The sequence below is a fragment of the Oenanthe melanoleuca genome, chromosome 2, assembly GCF_029582105.1.
Source record: "Oenanthe melanoleuca isolate GR-GAL-2019-014 chromosome 2, OMel1.0, whole genome shotgun sequence".
NCBI lineage: Eukaryota > Metazoa > Chordata > Aves > Passeriformes > Muscicapidae > Oenanthe > Oenanthe melanoleuca.
In genome coordinates this window covers 80,970,758-80,987,964 of record NC_079335.1, presented here as the reverse complement: position 1 = coordinate 80,987,964, position 17,207 = coordinate 80,970,758, and the positions used below count along the sequence as shown (strand labels likewise).

Sequence of the window (17,207 nt, the reverse complement as noted above, 5' to 3'; positions counted from 1 at the left end):
TTTCCATGCACAAAGAGTTTGTGACTGCTACTTAACCTCTGGACTGCATTTTTTTCCCTCTTCTGTGAACATCAGCTCTCATGTTGAGAGAAAAGTGCTTGACCAAAATTACTGCATACCATTTTCCATTGTATCACTTAAAAATGGGAATGTTTATATGAGCTGATTGTTTGAATTGCTCTCTATCCTGAAGATACATTTTCTGGCTGCTGTGATGAGCTCATTGTCTGAATTGCCAGAAGCTACCCTGCACGTTCAGCATGTTTCCAGACAGGCTGCACTCTCCAGGATTTTGGCTGTGGTTTTTATCTTTTATTGTTGCTAAGTAGTCTGGGATTGCGTAGGCCTCTTAATGAATTTGGCTAACAACATGCATTTAGATGGTACCACAAGATAATATGACAGAACTAATGGTTCACTACAGTTAAAAAAAAACAACACCACCAAAAACAGCACTAGCAACAAAAACTTAACAAAAAAAGTATAAAAGTAAACTTAACAAAAATATAAAAGGAAACCCAAACCAAAGCAAGGTTCTAATTTCAGTTGTGCCTTTTTATATCAGTAGGTGCAAGAAAATTGGACTGGCCTTATTTCTGTAATACACCATAGTAAATCAAGACAAACATCCATCTCCAAAACTTGATCAGGTTTACGTACTTTACGAGGATTTTGATCATATGCAGACACATACAAACATTTAACAGCAGAAATATAGCTACACATACTCTGGGTTAACTCATCTGTGTAAATTTATCTCTAGTAAATTTATCTCTAGTACAAGGTGACGTAAAATGCAGAGACAACTGTCTTCCTTATCCTCACTATGGCAGGTACTTCCTAGGATGAGCAATTTCAACTGCATGAATCAGATAAAAAGCAGGCAATTGGTGGTGGGTGGTGGTGGTTTTTCTGTTTAAATTGCAAAACCAAAGGGCTTTCCTAGGAAGTCTATTAGTAGCAGACTGGATTACTCATCACAGCACAGTGAACAAATATTTCTCTGAGTTTTATCTTGTTATATAATAAGGTTGGTCTGCTTAGAAGAGGCCAAAGTGGAGGGAGAAATCCAGCTACTCTAATCCTCTGTTCCACTGGAAGAAACTCACATGTTGTCTACTCAAACCAGCAGTGCAAATTGGTTTTGAACAGAAAGTTTAACTGCAGTCAGGCTGACTTTTTAACATTGCATTCCTAAGGGTTAATATAAACCAAAGATTTTGCAAGCAGTATTTTTTATGCTGTGGGTGTGGATTTATGACTGCTACTTTACTAAGATTAAGGCTAAGCTCCCGATTTTATATTGAGACTTCTGATGTTTCAGTCTCTCATCGCGTATCTCTTTAACTCATTTAAATTGTATTTTCTACCATTTTCCTCAGTTAAAACATCTTGTACACAAAATTACCCTGCTTTGAACTTTGTGAGGCCTGTGTTCATTCAGTAGTTCTACAAACAAAATCCTTCTCAAGAAGTAGTTGAAGCAGCATATTATTATTTAGAAATGTGAATATGGATAGCATGCCACTTTTCTCTGTTGGAGTCAGCCCTTGTCAGTCATTTGTTCTGACAAGAGCACAGGAAAAAAGCAAGGAGTATTACGGAAAAACACAATCATCTTATTGTGGGACATAAATTATGGGAGGGGAATATTGGCCAGTAGGGTTGCTGGGGTTTTTTTTAAATGGCTGAATATGAAGCTGATTTTATTGAGATTCTTATTGCTGATACTTTGTTTTGTGCACCCTGTCTGTGAAAACCAAACTTGTCTCAATGTAATTGAGTTACAGTTCAGTACTGAATGCTGATACCAACACAGTAAATACAGACACTCATCAGCCTCCTGAAGCTGCGCTGATTTGTACAGTTATGCAAGGTTTTATCTTTCTTCTGATTTCGTGTTAATTGCTGCCCTAAAAGCCTTCATTATCTTGCACTCATTGACTGGGTTTGTGCAAATAAAGATAAGAAGGTAATTAAAATGGAGTTTTTGACCCTTGCTTTGGCAAATGCTGTCTACGGTGGCAGCAGTTTCTTTTTGCTAAAATGCTGAAACAAGGTCTGGAAACTCAGAACAAATACAACATCAAAGCGTTCCAAATTTTTGCACGGGTTTTGTGCTAGTACTTTTTGTTTGCAAGGCACTGGGTTTTCAAAGCACTGGGTGCAGAGAGGATTGCATTCACATCTGCAGGCTGCAATACACACTCTCCTTTGCAAACCTAGCAGAGCCTTTGCAACCAGGTGCTGCAGACCGAGTGCTTGTGCCCTTTCATAAAACCATGACCCACCCTGTTCCCTGTGGGGGTGAGCAGCTCAGCTTACACTTCCAGGGAAAGCTGCTGCCTCATGCAATCATCTCTTCTATGGAGTGACTTGGTTTTCACCAAATCTGAACTAGTTCAGACAGCTGGTCACGCCTGCTGCCCATTTTTTCTTTGGATCTACTCTTCAGGCAGTTATTTTGGTACTCTAAAATACTAAATTGCAGTCAAAAATTGCTATTTTGAACAAAAGTTTAAGTAAAAGACTTTTATTTGTTGCTTAAAGACAAGATTAAAATGCAGTTTGCAATTATATAAAGTATTTAGAGCTGAGGTTGTACAGGTAAATGTTACAGTACCCAAGATACAAGCAAATAACCTCTGAAAACAAACATAGAACATGACAGTATGTAATTAGATTGGCTACCAGGAATAAGGCTGTGGTACAGTATCAGAGGTTTGTGCATCAAGAGGTAGTGGAAGTCAGCTTAGTAAATGTAGAATCCTTGTACATAAAGAGAAATGCATCAGATATTTCTTGCAGATTATGCTCAGTCCTCCTCTGGGAAGCTAAAGTATCTTTTGGGAATGACAAACTCTGGCCAGAACCTAATGTCATATTGGCAGCTTCTGAACTTTAGAAAAGGCACCTAAAACCTCTAATCCCTGAAATATTTTCTTGTAACATTTGATGTAAATTTTAAAAATCCTCTTTAAACATGTCACCTAAAGTTCTTACTCATTTTTTCTCCTCGTTCAAAAGCCGTGTTGCAATTTTTCTGGCTACTAGCTTTGAGGGGTTACTTTTGTTTAAATAGCTTAATCCTTTCTCTATTAATAGATGTCTCTAAACAAATGTTATCTGACCTTCTATTTCATGACAGAACTGGGAAAACCCAGCTGTTTGAGACGTGCCCTTTGGTGCCTAGAACAATTTTATTACAGTATTCCTGTAAAGCAGGACTTTAGGGGAGGAATAGCTTTTTAAGAACAGCCTAGTATTTTTTCATAAGGAGTGACTGGATTATTAAGGAGTGACTGGTTATCACGATGAGGAGCTGTCAACACAGAAAAACCCATGTGAAGATGCATAAAGGGTGAAACCGTGCTTTAAGAGACATGCATTTCTTCCAAGAAAATGTATTTCTACTCCAAGATTTTCCTTGTTCAATTAAAGATTATGTCAATCTCAAGAAAGAAAAATAAATTACTCCTCATTTTCTTTCAGGTTGTTTTAACAGAATGGCAGAATCTCAGTCAAATTACTAGGAACTCATGACAGAAGGATTAACTCATTCAGGAACAAAGCTTTCATTAACAACAGCAGGAACTGCTGCAAATGCTTAGTTTTCTTTTATGGGGAAGCATATCTGCCCAAGAAAAGTATGCTTTGTGTTGGGTTGTGGCGAATAAAGAAAAGGAAAGGATGGTCAGCATTGAAATCCTCTTCTATGGGCATGCAGAGCAGAGCAATGCCAGCAGCAGTGGCAGCTGCAGCTTCCGTGCCCTCCTCATTCACTTCCACAAAAGCCTTGTGGACAACTTTAGAGAGGAAGAGGTCACGTGCCCCTGACATTCCCGACAAGTCAGCCTTGCCACTGTTAAATACATCCAGCAAGCCCATGGCAGATAAATCTGATTTAAGGTCATAGCTTTCTGCCAGCTTAAACTTTGGCAAACGCACGTGAACATCAGCGGAATACAGATGCTCTGTCCAGTTCTGGAGCTTCTCTAAGGTAAGCTGCTTTTCCATCTAGAAGTAAAAGGACAGAGAGCATTACTTAGTACCAGTGTAGTATTTCATTTGCAGTAACATTTATGAGGCTTCATTTGTAGAACATTATACAATAGTAAAGCAGTTAAGCAAAAATGAACATACTCATATCTTTAATAGTTAAATAGAGATCACAAAAATACTATTAAAATTAAGTGGAGTCAGTGCAGTTTTTACTTTACAAAGTAATGCAGATATCTGCTTCTTGCTGCAAGGTACAGAAGGGGAAAACATGCACTGTTAACAAGCCAGTCTTCTTAATGTTTAATCTAACTAAATGGAATTACCTAATTAAAAACAAGTAACAAAAATCATAATCAGAGAGCTCAAAGAAGCTGGTCATTTAATGGAAAACAGTCTCACTACTTTATGGTTAAGAAAAGAAAGACTTTCAAAGGTACTGAAAGATGAATTCTGTCATTAAAAACAATTGAGGCAAGTTAATTCTCAGAGTTAACTCTATTTTCAGTCTCCATCATGGTTCAGTTCAGCAGAGAACACATGAACACACACTATGAGAACATAAGCTAATCAGAACACAACTTCTCTTCCTGATGCAGTACATCCATTTTTTCTTTATTGCTGTACTGGTAGAGAGTTGTCTAAAAATACACCAGATAGATCTGGTGCCCTGAGACCATGGGTTCACTAAGGCTTTAATTTTGAATGGCTGGACTTAAAAACATTGAACAACTGCATTAGCTTAGATGGGTCACCTTCTGCAGTCCAGTGGAGTCCTCTTCAGTGTCATCAGGTAACAGAATGATCATACTAAGTTCTCTTCCCTCATAAGGCAGCTCTAAAATACGGATCTTCTCTTCGGGGATGTATCCAAAATTAAATTTCTTTTTCTGATACATCATTTTTACTGTCTTTCTTTCATTCTGGGTGGATAAAAGGCACCAAAAGTAACTGTTAAGGAACCCCTCATTTAAAGAACCAATAGGAAACAAGCAAGTTAAAATTGCACTTATGTAAACACTTGTCCTCCATTATAAAACTGCTTTTTTCAGACTTCTGACTGCCTGTTTGATAACAATTTCTTCTGAAGAAATAATGAGTTTGTATTATATTTGGTTCTCATTTGGCTTCTATAGCACAGTCCTCACAGAAACCGAAACAGTTTCTTCAAATTGCTGTATGAAAATGTTAAGCCAACAAAGATCAACTCTGCTTAGCATAAAGCAGATGACTGCATACAGTAACTTTTAAAGCTGTTAACATAAGCAGAATATAGAACATGAAGATGGAGCTTAATCGAAATGTCATGTCATTTTAAGACAGCTTACCTAGCATCACAAACAGAAATAGCTGCTGATCTGCTGCAGACAGAAACTCTACTAGGTCCTAAACCATAGGTGAGAATTGTCTCTGATACTATTCTAGGAAGTGAGACAACAAATAGCTGCTGAATAAAAAAAAATACTAAAATCCATAAAAATAATTAAAATATTAATAAATTACATTGTATTTCTTAATTATCTGTGAGCAAAGCTTCACATTACCACCGATATTATTAGACCATTTCACTAGGTATGTCCTACCAGGATTATCTGTATTACCTTGTTTAACCGAAATGGTGCATCAGTGGTGTCAGCTTCTTGAAATTTCTCTGCCCAGTTCGCTTTGAAATAAATAGCATTCACCAGAACCAGCTTGGTCAGGCTATCAACTGAGTCTTCAGGCAGCAGATTGGGGATTTTGCCTTCAGAGGCAGCAGAAAAAAAATCACGTAGTAAGTTGATGGCATGTAAAATATACCCTGATAAACTGATGCCATAGAAATACAACAAATATAAAACAAATCTGCTCCTGTAATAACGTGTTTTTCAGTATCTATCTCTCTACTCCACCATATCTTTTCTTAATACACACTCCTATAACTTTTGATACACAGTGATTTGATGAAAACGTAATATTTTTAGTCTAAACTGTCACATGCAAATCATCTACCCCTCATACAAGAACTACAGAGCACCCACATTAAGGAATCTGAACTTAGAAATACCTATATAATATATATACAATATATATATTCTCCAGCTCATGACTACATCTCTGTGTTTAGGCATCTCTCCTGCACTCACGGCCTGAACACAAAAACAAAATGGAAAACTCAGGACTTATGGAACTGTTTAAATGTCTTGCTTAGCTAATTTCTGGTTCTGTCCGTGCAACAAATGAGCATTCCACGGCAGAATTAAACTGTTCTAAGGATATCATTCCTTCTCCCAAGATACGAAACACTGCCAGTTATTAACAAAAAAGTAATTTACCTTCAGTTTTCTCCTCAACCCACTGGTTAATTTCTTTCCTGGCTTTATCAGAAGTTCTGTCCATGCAACAAATGAGCATTCCACGGCAGAATTAAACTGTTCTAAGGATATCATTCCTTCTCCCAAGATATGAAACACTGCCAGTTATTAACAAAAAAGTAATTTACCTTCAGTTTTCTCCTCAACCCACTGGTTAATTTCTTTCCTGGCTTTATCAGAATCTTGAAGAAAATCAACTGTAGCCAAATCAGCTCCATATAATTTCCGTGTATTAGTCAGGAAATCCTAGATTTTGGAATGATAAGAATAGCTTTCACTGCATGCAGATAAGAAAACATCTAATTATCAGGTAGATAAGGTGTACTCGGATTGTCACCAACCCTGAGGTGGGGTTCTAACAGTGTGTTGCTTGGGAGAGTCCTGAAGTTAAAAGGTTTTTTCCTCATTCTTAGAGTAAGCCTCATAGTACACCATCCATCTCTAGAGCTGATGGGGTGCTTCCTGCAGGTGTAGCAATATTTACCTATCACTCCTGAAACAGGCTCAAGCACAGCAAGGATAAAACAAAGCTCTACAAAATAGCTGAAGAGAGACAAACCTAACTTATTTGCACATAAAGATGTCATTCACTGCTGAAGAGGCATGTTCTGTAAACATATTGGATATCCCCTCCCAAATAAAGAGTGTTTTCAAAAATACTGAAGTTACATGGTACTACTCTGATGAAAACCCTAAAAAGTTGATAGCAACAGGAACAGAACTGGCTTCAACCTAAAAAGCTGGTTACAACTGAGTGGGATGTCATGATAGTTACTATAAACTGAGAACATAGACAAGTGATTGTTCTCTTGAGGACAGGAAGAGCAGAAGTGAACAAGAAGAGAAAAGGGTTTGCTGTGTTACACCCCTTAGGTGAGAGGCACAGAAGCCCACAGCTATGGAAATGCACACTGCAAGTATGAAACACTTTTGTCAACTTCCCAGAAGTGTTTAGAAACAGGCTTGGGAATAGTTCTACTTCAAAAATACTCCAGCAGCTGCACTTTCCCCCTGGATCCCACCACATGCCAGCCTGATGTGCCCCAGTGTACCGGCAGAAAGCTGTAGGACTTCTCTCCAAAGAGCCTGCTGGCCAGCCGTAAGAGATAGGGAGCATTGCTTCTGTTTATGTCTGTTGTCAGAGCCTGGAATCTTGAATGAACATCTTCCACTTTGTCAAGATGAAGAGTCTGAAATAAAAAGAAGTGAACTCGCTGCTGTTAATATTGTCTTGAAAGAACAGAGGGTGAATCTGTAGAGTAGGTCTGATGCAGCAGGGTAGGACCCAGTAGGTACTGAAGAAAGAGAAGAAAAGGCTGGAAGCTGCTTGGAGACTTCTGTAAACCCCAAAGAAAGAATCAAACTGTCCCTCAGTGATACACTGCCCATGTCAGCCACTTGCACTGTGATCCTGGTTTACACACAGTCACAGCTGAAGCTCTTGATCACAACCCCAAGTCCTGTTTGCATTTCTGTGGGCCTCTCTGTGGGCCACTGGGCCCAGGAACTTGTTCCCAGGTGAGGAATGAAAAAGAGAGATGATGCCATGGAGACTCTTTTGCTTTCTTGGTTCCCCCTTTGGCCCAAGGGAACCTTGAGTTGTATATTTTCAAAATATACAATCAGCACTATCACAGGTGAGGTATTAAGAAAAACTTAGAGCAATTATATTTTATAATTTTATGAAATTATAGCTCCATAAATACATATACACTTCAAATATACTTGTTGTATAGAAATATATTAGTGTATATATATATATAAAAAAGTATGTATTAGCTTTAAGATCAAATGCCTTACTGCAATACCTACTTACCAGTACCTCCTTTTCCAGAGGCAAGCTGGCTGGCCAAGGCTTAAAGATACGACAGCAGAAGCTGCCAGACCTCATGGACAGGGAAGGCTACAGCAAAGCAGGGACATTAGTATTTAAACTTAAATAATGTGTTTGCCACTAGGAATGACTTCTGTGAAGCAGTGACTGGATTCAAAGGAAAGTCTTCTCTTTCTCTCACTGAGTTTTTGGTCAGGCTTTGCCACCTCAGTGTAAGCTGTGCTGTACAGGTGAATGGCTCAGCAAGAACATCACGGAGGCAACCTTACAATAGAATTATGATCCCGGTAACAAATTTTTGTCTCCTTGCAAACAGCTCTTGACAACTGCTAATCTCTGCCTCTTTAATTAGTACTGTGTTCATAAGTGAAGTATTATGGTACAGGAACATGCCCTGATGAGAATGACTGTGTTGAAAGACATTTATTTCCCCCCCAAGTTCCTTTTGCATGATTTCTGCTGTCACTAGGTTTATCCTAGGTGGGGCTGTCAGTCTGATTACATGAAATACGTTCAAAGTCTGTTTGAACAAGTGTGTAGGAAAGTAATTTTATTGAGTAAGCATAGCAACACTCAACAGTCTAAAACAGTTCCACCTAAAGTCCAGAATACAAAGGTGAAATTATTCATAGGCAAATGCATGATGGTGGCTGCAATGAGGAGATTCACACACCTTTTTGCAGGCATTAGCCTAATGAGGGTGGAAAAATAAGTGACTGAGTCCCTTCCATGACAGAGATTTCAGTGGAAACTGGCACACTCCTATGTGCAACATTTTTGCAATTTATAAGGAGGCTTTTTTGAGCTATCCTATGTGCCCTAAAACTATGGTAAGGATAACTATGCAGGCTTAGCTCCTTTGAGATATCCCAGTGCCTATTAATGAGAGATTGATACTCAGCATAGCCATGTATCATCACAGCTGTTATACTTTAGATATAAAACTATAGAATGCTACTGTGTTTTTTGCAAAAACACACAGAATTATTAAAGATGAACATACCATTGGTGATCTTGTGTTATAAAGTAATAGCTTGTCAAAATGTCTCACGAAAACTCACAAAGCCTTGCTGCTGGAAGTTATGATCAATTTAAAAGGAGACTGACTAATGTATTTAGTTTCCTCTGTCAAGAATTAATTACTGAAATTAAATGGGCAACAAGGGCCATAGGAAATATAGACAGAGGGCTCTGGAGCAGGGTAGGCAGAGGGTAACTAGGTGCAGAGTCTGAGAAGACTCAGTGTACATGACAGAAATCTTGTCCTGAACAGACACAAATACCCCCATTTCATCTTCCCTCCTCTAAAACACAACCCTTTTTAATAATAAAATATAAAATTAATGACCATTTTATTTTACTAACCTTCAATATCTGGGCTTCCGTATTACCCTTGGCCCCCAAAAGGACCATGGCCAGACCAGCAGAGATACTGACAGGAGAAAAGAAGACATTTTCTGTTGGGTTGGCCTCACTGAACCTTCTGAACAGATCAAGTGCAAATCTGCTGTTGGCATTAGACAGTTTCTCCATGGTTATAGCTGAAAAATAAAGCAATTGATAAGGACTCCTGGAAACATTCTTCAAACACCTTGTCCAACTTTGTGTGACTCACACAGTAAAGACTGGATTACACTGGATGCAGCTGCTTACAGAAACAGCAAGAATATTGTCAGTGCACCTTATTTTTAAAAAAAACTTTAAAAATCAGTCGCATTGGAAAAGCGGGGAATTTTTCCATGTGAGTTGTGTATTCCAACCTTCTTTATCATACAAGCTTTATAGACATTGTTTTTAAAAATTCTTTTCCTGCAGATCTGAAATTGGAAGCGTATGTGCCGGTATGATTGCGAAGTCCCCTAGCCTCACAGACCCAGCACACGCCAGGGCGCTCCCCCTCCGGCAACATTCCCTCTGCTCCTCTACCGAGGGCATTCAAAGCATCTGCTCAGGGACATTCACACAATCCACAGAGGACATTCAGGGACATTCAGACACCTCTCAGCAACCTGCCCGACTTCACGCCACAAATCCCCATCCCTGGGGTTCCGGGGCTGCAGGTGACCTACCGACCGGCGAGGACACCAGCCAAGCGCCGAACAGGCACAGCTGCAGCACTGAGCAGCGATGCATTTTTGGGAGATGCTCAGGATCAGCCTCAAAGGGCAAGGGCTGGATCACGCACAAAACCCCAAGCCAGGGTCAGTGCCGGCGCCGCTGGATGCTGCTTGCAGCCGGACTCTCGGTTTGTTATTCTCTCCAACTGGAGAGCGTGGAGGAGTTTATACCAAAATGTGGGTGTTTCCTGCAGAGTCTTCCTACAGCGATTGCCAGATATCACTATCGGCTTCCCCCGTGCCAGACAGATAAACACCCGGCAGCTTTGCGACGTTCTTACCGAGCTGTAGATTAAAGAAAGGCCACCAACACCACTAAAAATATCCCAACCCAAGCTCCAAGGAGTACTTTCACTTTCGTTTACCTTCACTTGCTCACTGCGCAAGCCTTTCACCCAAACCAGCTCTCCGACAGTGCCCACCCCCGGTGCCCGAGAAGCGGACAAATTTCCCCTTGGCCGCCTACCTGCCGGGCAGCGCGGAGCGCAGCGGGCTGGGATGGGACGGGATGCGATGGATCGGAAGGAGCCGAGCTGAGCACTGACACCGCGCTGCCACCCGCGGGGACCCCGCCGGGCCGGGCCGGGCCGGGGCGGGGCGGCAGGTGTTACCGCGGCCACTCCCTCCGGGTGTCCCGGCTTCCCGGGAGAGAGAGGGAGCTCCAGGAGTCGGATCAAACAACAACCCCCAGCTTGCGCCAGCGGTGAGAGATCCAGGTGTTTCAGACCCGAGGGGAAAGCGCACCCCGGCTGCTCCAAGGAGGTTCCTCTCTGCCTTTTATAAAGTCATTTCACGCTTTTTTTTTTTTTTTTTTTTTTTTCTCTTCAAAGAAAGTAACTGCATGGGGAGTTTCCTTTGGTTTATCACGATCTTTCTTCTCCATCACTTCTCGGTCTGGCTCCCAGGACATCCCCAACTACACTGTCCATACTGGTTTCAGGCAGATAGCACAAACCCTTTAACTGGAGCGTATGGCATTCATCCTAGTGACAAAAGGGTTGGGAATCATCCCTCTCCACTGCAAAAATTACTTTTGTTTCATTCACCTGAGACAGATGGGTTGCTGTGCACTGAATAAAGGATAGGCCCATCTAACACCTTTTGAATAAAAAACTCAAGATCTCCCATAATAAGAAATCTCACCCCATAAATACCAGCTGAGGACATCTCCTGCAAAAATGTTCTTGACTAAGTCCTGATTCAGTTATTAACCAAAAACCGACATCTGCAAAAAATGCTCAGCAATACCTGCAACAGGCTGCCAAAAACTCCTTTCAGCTCCAGGCAATGTATCCAGGCACTAAATGGATGAGACTGCAAGGTAAAAGGTGAGGGAAGCTACAAATGTGCTCCAGCCTTGTCACAGCAAAAGGAACTTCTCCTCTCCCATGGGCTCTCACTGCCTGACTCTGCCTGCGGGACACCACAAGTGAAGTCAAGCACAGAAGCAGCGCTCACAGAGCAAGTGGGATGGTTCTTGTGTCAGCAAGAACCTGGAGATCTCTGCACCCAGGTGCAAGACAGGATGGACATGGCAGGTCCTGTGTTCGTCTGAACAGCTCTGTTATTACTGCCAAGCCCAAGATCAATACTACACAAGAGGATTCAGGCACAGCTGAAAGAGACAATTAGTGCAAAAGAAGTCACCATGTTCCAGAGAAATGTAAATTTATTGTGTGATGGCACCTTTGCTGCCAAGGTATCTGCTCCTTAGGGAGAGCAAAATCACATTTCTAGAGTTCATTGTTTCAGGTCTAATCCAATCCATCAGCTTCTCATATGTAAGTTCTCTTTCCAGCTAAAGAAAAATTCCAAATTTACTTAATTACAATGAGAATTGAATCAATATTACAAGACAAAAGAAGTGATTTCTGTGTGTCTCTTTACGCTGAACATAACATTCAACTTTATTTACCCTGTGTTAAGCATGGAGAATGTGGGGGTTTCATTTTAATAGGGAAACCAAAGTCTCAACAACTCTTACTAATAAACTCATTGTCCAGAGTGCTAAAAAGCCAGAACCTGTATGCTACCCTCACCACAAAAGACACCCTGCTCTTTCCTGTGAGCCTCTTTCCAGGCAGGGAGCCACACATCACCTGCCAGATGCTCAGCACACAACATCTATAGGACAAGCCACAGGACTTCCAAAGAGCCCTCCCAAAATCCCCTTCTCCACATTCCATCATCACCATACTGTGCCTTCACCACAACCACAGCTCACCTCTGCCCCTGAGCAGGGCCAGCTCTTCCTCCAGAGCCTCTGCCTAGGGGATCAGCACACAGCCTGAGCAGCACTGACACAGGGGGCAGTCACTTTGGGGACAGCGAGGAGAGGGACACTTCTGCTGCCCTTGAACACCAGAGACACCATTGCTCTGGAACTGAACTGCACATCCCTGTGCAATATCACACTTTCTTCCCTGGAAGGATTCAGGCTGTCCTTGCACTCAGATTCAACAACTTACTCTTTCCAAGCCTGTGGATCCATCCTGGATAGCATCAGGGAGCAGGATGATCATGCTCAGTTCATTACCCACATAGGGCAGCTCAAGGATTTTGGTCTGGATGTCCTCAATGTAGGTCATGTTAAAATCTGCCTCCTTGAACATCATCTGCACAGGTCTGATTTCATTCTAGAAACCAAGACATGTATACAGTTACTGCTCAGCTACTCTGCTGCTCTCAAACTATGAGCTACTCAGCAAGTACTCAAGGCCTTTTAGGATATGACCAAAAAGAACTGATCACACACCAAAGAGTGCAGTCCAATCACTCCTGGAACGCATGAGGTAAACATAATGCACAATATTCAACCAGAACTCAAATGAGATTATTCATCATCCCTATAACCTGTTGGTGTTGCATCTTGAGACCCAGTTCTGAGCTTATAAAGCTTCAGGAAACACAAAATGGGACAGTGCCTCTGGATACTCCTGCCAGGTCTTTCAACACATTCCCAAAGGGAGAGAGCAAGGTGCCAGGAACCGAGTCACTCCAGCAGTCTCTGAAGGCTGCTGGAGGTAATCTGGGTAAGCAGAGACATTCCCTTACTTAAAAGTTCTATGAGCACTTTGAAACATTCTTGGATTTATTTCTCCACTGCAGGGTAGGGACAGGTTTCCAGACAGGCATAAAGGCATTGGTTTTTCATTAGCAGCAGAGTTTTCTTGAAGCAGCTGAGTTAAGGAAGACATGCGACAAACTTATGTTGAAGACTTCTGGAGGCCAACCCAGAGCTGCAGGGGATCCTGAGGGACAGCTATGGCTGCCCATGCCAGGGGCCAAGTCTTTCCCAAGAGCACTGATCTACTTCTAAAAACAAGACTGCAGAGAACACAGCTCTTCCAAACAATTTTCTTTCCCATTTATTTTGGATTAGCCCAGGGGCAGAAATGCAGCAGGAAAGCAATGACTGAAGACTTAAATTCACAAGTTTTCACAACTGCCTTTGTGCTCTATAAAAGATTCTAAGAATTATGTAAAAGTTCAGAGAAACTCAGCAAAGGGGGTGTTTCTAGGCTAGGGAAGGGGCATAAGGAATCTCATACAGCATACCCAAGGTAACACTGCCTGAGAAAAATTAGATTCTTCTTAAAGGTGGTAACTTCAGACAACATCCACCTAACAGGGTATTGTCAGGGGTTTAGCACATCATACCTTATTAATGTGGAATGGCCTTTCTCTGGTACTCCGTCTGTTGAACTGCTCTTTCCAGTTGCCTTTGAAATAGATGGCATTCACCAACACAAGTCTGGTCAGAGAATTCACTATCCCCTGTGCCAACAGGTTCTGAATTTTACCTTTAGGATACGAAGAATACACCCACATTAATTAAGAGGTTGACATGGATCTAATTATATCTAATATTATCCAGTATATTATGTACTCTGCAATTAATAAACAATAGAGAAGAGAATGATGTAGCACACACAGCAATAGCTCTAGATTTCAGTGATGTGAATTCACAATCCTACATCCTGAAGTAGGTGCTTACCCAAACCATGGCTGCCATTTAACACAACTGGGCACTTGGCAAAGCACTCACCTTCAGTCCTCTCCTCCACCCAGCCATTGATTTGTTTCCTGGCATCCTCCCAAGCATGCAGGAAGTCCATCTGTTCTAGGCCAGCATGATAGGATTTCTGACTCGACTCTCTAAATGACTAACAGGGACAGTCACAGCACATTTTCAGCAAGAGATTTTTCTCTCATTCAGACACAGATGATCATTACATTCCCCAAGGCAATGTGCAAACTTACCTTCCCCAGCTTCATATAAAGCCATTGATGTTTTGGCTGACAAGTTCCTACTAGGATTTATATCACTTCTTTGAACTAGGGATTGATACTATTGTTATGGCTTGGGCACTCTACTGCAAACTTCTACAATTCCTTGACAATGATGTGGAATTCTTTTTTTTCCTTTTATCTATTTTGTACTTCAGGGACATGACTTGATTTTGTAAGTATTTCTATAAGAATTTTGCTAAGAGATGCATCAACACTTATTCCCACAGCCAAACATATGAAAGGATCACAAGAGCCTCAAGTGTAGAGACTGATGGCTTTTACCCTGCTTGCCATCACATTTCCACTCAGAACACAAATTACTTACACGAGATTCTCCACCAAGGTCAAACACCAGACTCTGCCATAATCTATTGCACACCTGGCTCTCAGCCCAGAAAGGTTGCAAGGCAAACCCCAAAGTCTGGCTTTGACCTCCAGAAGAAAGAGGTACCAAGTACACTATCCCAAGGAATTTCAGAAATTTATTGGCTACTTACTCTGAGAAACTCAAATGTCTTTTCTCCATAGAGCCGGTTCGCAGTTCTCAGGATGTATCTGGTGTTTGGATCATTAATTTTGGACAGAAGGGATTGATACCCATTGTGAGCATCCTGGGTGTTGTGCAGAGAAAGCACCTGCACAACAAGCAACATCCACAGCAGTGTCCATAAGTGATCTAAACACATTTGCTTCAGCATGATAGTTTTTACATTAAAATTATATTAAATACTGTGAATTAAACTGAAAATATTTTTTCACCATACCACCTATCCGGTGCTTATCATGCAAGGCATATCTGATGTAACCAGAGAGATGTTGCACAAGTCATAAATTAGGGAAAAGCAGAGACAGCAGTCCCGATTTTCCTTTTCTCAAGCCAAGCACTACAGGATCACAGAATGGCTCAGGTGAGAAGGGTCCTTTGGGACAATCTGCTACAAAGCCCTGCCCAAGCAGGGACATCTACAGCTGGTAGCTCAGGATTGTGTCCAGATGGATTTTTAACATCTCCAGCAATGGCAACAACATTTATTTTCAGAAACTTTTTATAAAATACATGGAAATGAAATATGGGTTTCTACTCCTCTCCCACTTTGCAAAGGAAGCAAACAACCAAACCATAATGGCTGATTCTGCACTTAATATTGTCATGTCCTACATAAAGCACATGCCAAGAGATATGTGCTACTTGAGCAAAATTTTAAAGAGGAGGAAATCAAGTTTCAGCTACTGGTGTGAAATGCAGACAGTAGAATTTTAAAAATAGTTTTATGTGTCTCCCTTTGTTTTCAGAAAAGGTATCATGTGATATTAAGCCCAAGCAAAGAAAGAAAATACAATAATTTCTGTAGCCACCAATTACTCAGTAAAAAAATTCCAGATACCTCCTAATTACATATCAAAGGAGATCGGTCTCAAAAACTACAAAAAATCCCCCAAAACTAAACCCAGGAACCTCTTTATTTCATAATGAACAAAACTCACACTGAAAAACAAAGAAAATGGGTTCTGTTTATACACACACCACAGGAAGTGCTCTGCTCTCTCACACCACAGTGGAAATTCCACTTTAGCACAAGTGCATATTACAGACTGTAAGACCCATCTCTTCCCCATATATAATCAAATCAAATCAAATCAAATGCCATCCACTAACTTTATTTTGACCTACCTTTTGTATTTGGGCTTCAGTGCTACCTCTTGAACCCAGCAAAACCGTAGACAAAGCAGAAGAAATACTAAAGGGTGAAAAGAATACATTCTGACCACTTTTCTTCTCACACAGCTTTCTTAACAGCTCCAGTGCAAAAGTGGTGTTTGCTGCACAGAGGCTTTCCATGCTGCTGAGCCTGGCACATAAAACACAGAACAAGAATGGAGCTCATTTATTAGAGTACAAAGCAGTCATTTCCAGCTTCTACACTTCCCAGTGTAAACTAGGCAGCAAAGCCTGGAAAGTGATCACCCCACTGGAGACTGATTTGGTGCCACAAGCACCTGAGATCCCATCCTAAACATTTGAATTATTTCAGCCATTTTGAATCTGCTACTGGATTTCAATCCCATGCCTACACAGTGTGACATCTTTTGAGGTGATCAGGCACAACTGCAATTTGATAGGGACTTCCTCAAACTTTTTAAGGCACCCACAGCCAAAATCAGACACCAGAACAGCAGAAGTTCCAACTCTTACCTTCTAGAAGTGAACACACCTTCAGTGGTACCTGCAGCTTGCTTCTACATGTGCACGCTGGGTTTTGAACCTGCCAGCTGGGCTGGGAGAATTCGACAAAAGGACCTTGCCTAAAAGAAAATAAAATTTAATTGTCACTGCAACAATCACCAAAAAAACCAACCAAAAAACCAAAAACATCAAGAAACAAACAAACAAACAAAAAACACATTAACAATACTTCCCATACAATCTAAAAACCCAGCCATATGAAGCAAGTATCAGTCACATCATAAGAGGATATTTCTTCCCTACATTACCCATTACTTTACTTCTCACTCCGACATAATGGCATTATATAATAAAAGAAAAAGATATGTAAAATTACTCGCATTATAACTGGAAATTGGAAGGATTTGCGCTGACAAATCCACGCT

The 17,207-nt window shown here is 41.1% G+C and overlaps 1 protein-coding gene across 1 annotated transcript; it reads right to left on the bottom strand.

Moving 5' to 3' along the window:
* Positions 1–3,581: 3,581 nt before the first annotated feature.
* LOC130248798 (leukocyte elastase inhibitor A-like) lies at positions 3,582–16,447 on the bottom strand. The gene is made up of 13 exons (XM_056482817.1): positions 16,270–16,447; positions 15,095–15,232; positions 14,353–14,470; positions 13,965–14,107; positions 12,773–12,940; positions 12,034–12,102; positions 10,771–11,053; positions 9,553–9,728; positions 7,406–7,543; positions 6,482–6,599; positions 5,601–5,743; positions 4,755–4,922; positions 3,582–4,017 (listed from the first exon to the last, which is right to left on the bottom strand). The coding sequence occupies exons 1-13, from the start codon at positions 16,435–16,437 to the stop codon at positions 3,619–3,621; spliced, it is 2,229 nt and encodes a 742-aa protein (XP_056338792.1). The 5' UTR covers positions 16,438–16,447; the 3' UTR covers positions 3,582–3,618.
* Between the last annotated feature and the right edge of the window lie 760 nt (positions 16,448–17,207).

What these genes read in the sequence shown, in the direction of transcription:
- LOC130248798 (XM_056482817.1), bottom strand. Translation starts at nt 16,437, where the DNA reads ATGGAAAGCCTCTGTGCAGCAAACACCACTTTTGCACTGGAGCTGTTA. An exon ending in GGCCATTCCACATTAATAAG is followed by an intron (nt 12,941 to 13,964) that starts GTATGATGTGCT and finishes CTTGGTTTCTAG; the next exon opens with AATGAAATCAGACCTGTGCA. An exon ending in AGTCCTACAGCTTTCTGCCG is followed by an intron (nt 6,600 to 7,405) that starts GTACACTGGGGC and finishes TCCAAAATCTAG; the next exon opens with GATTTCCTGACTAATACACG.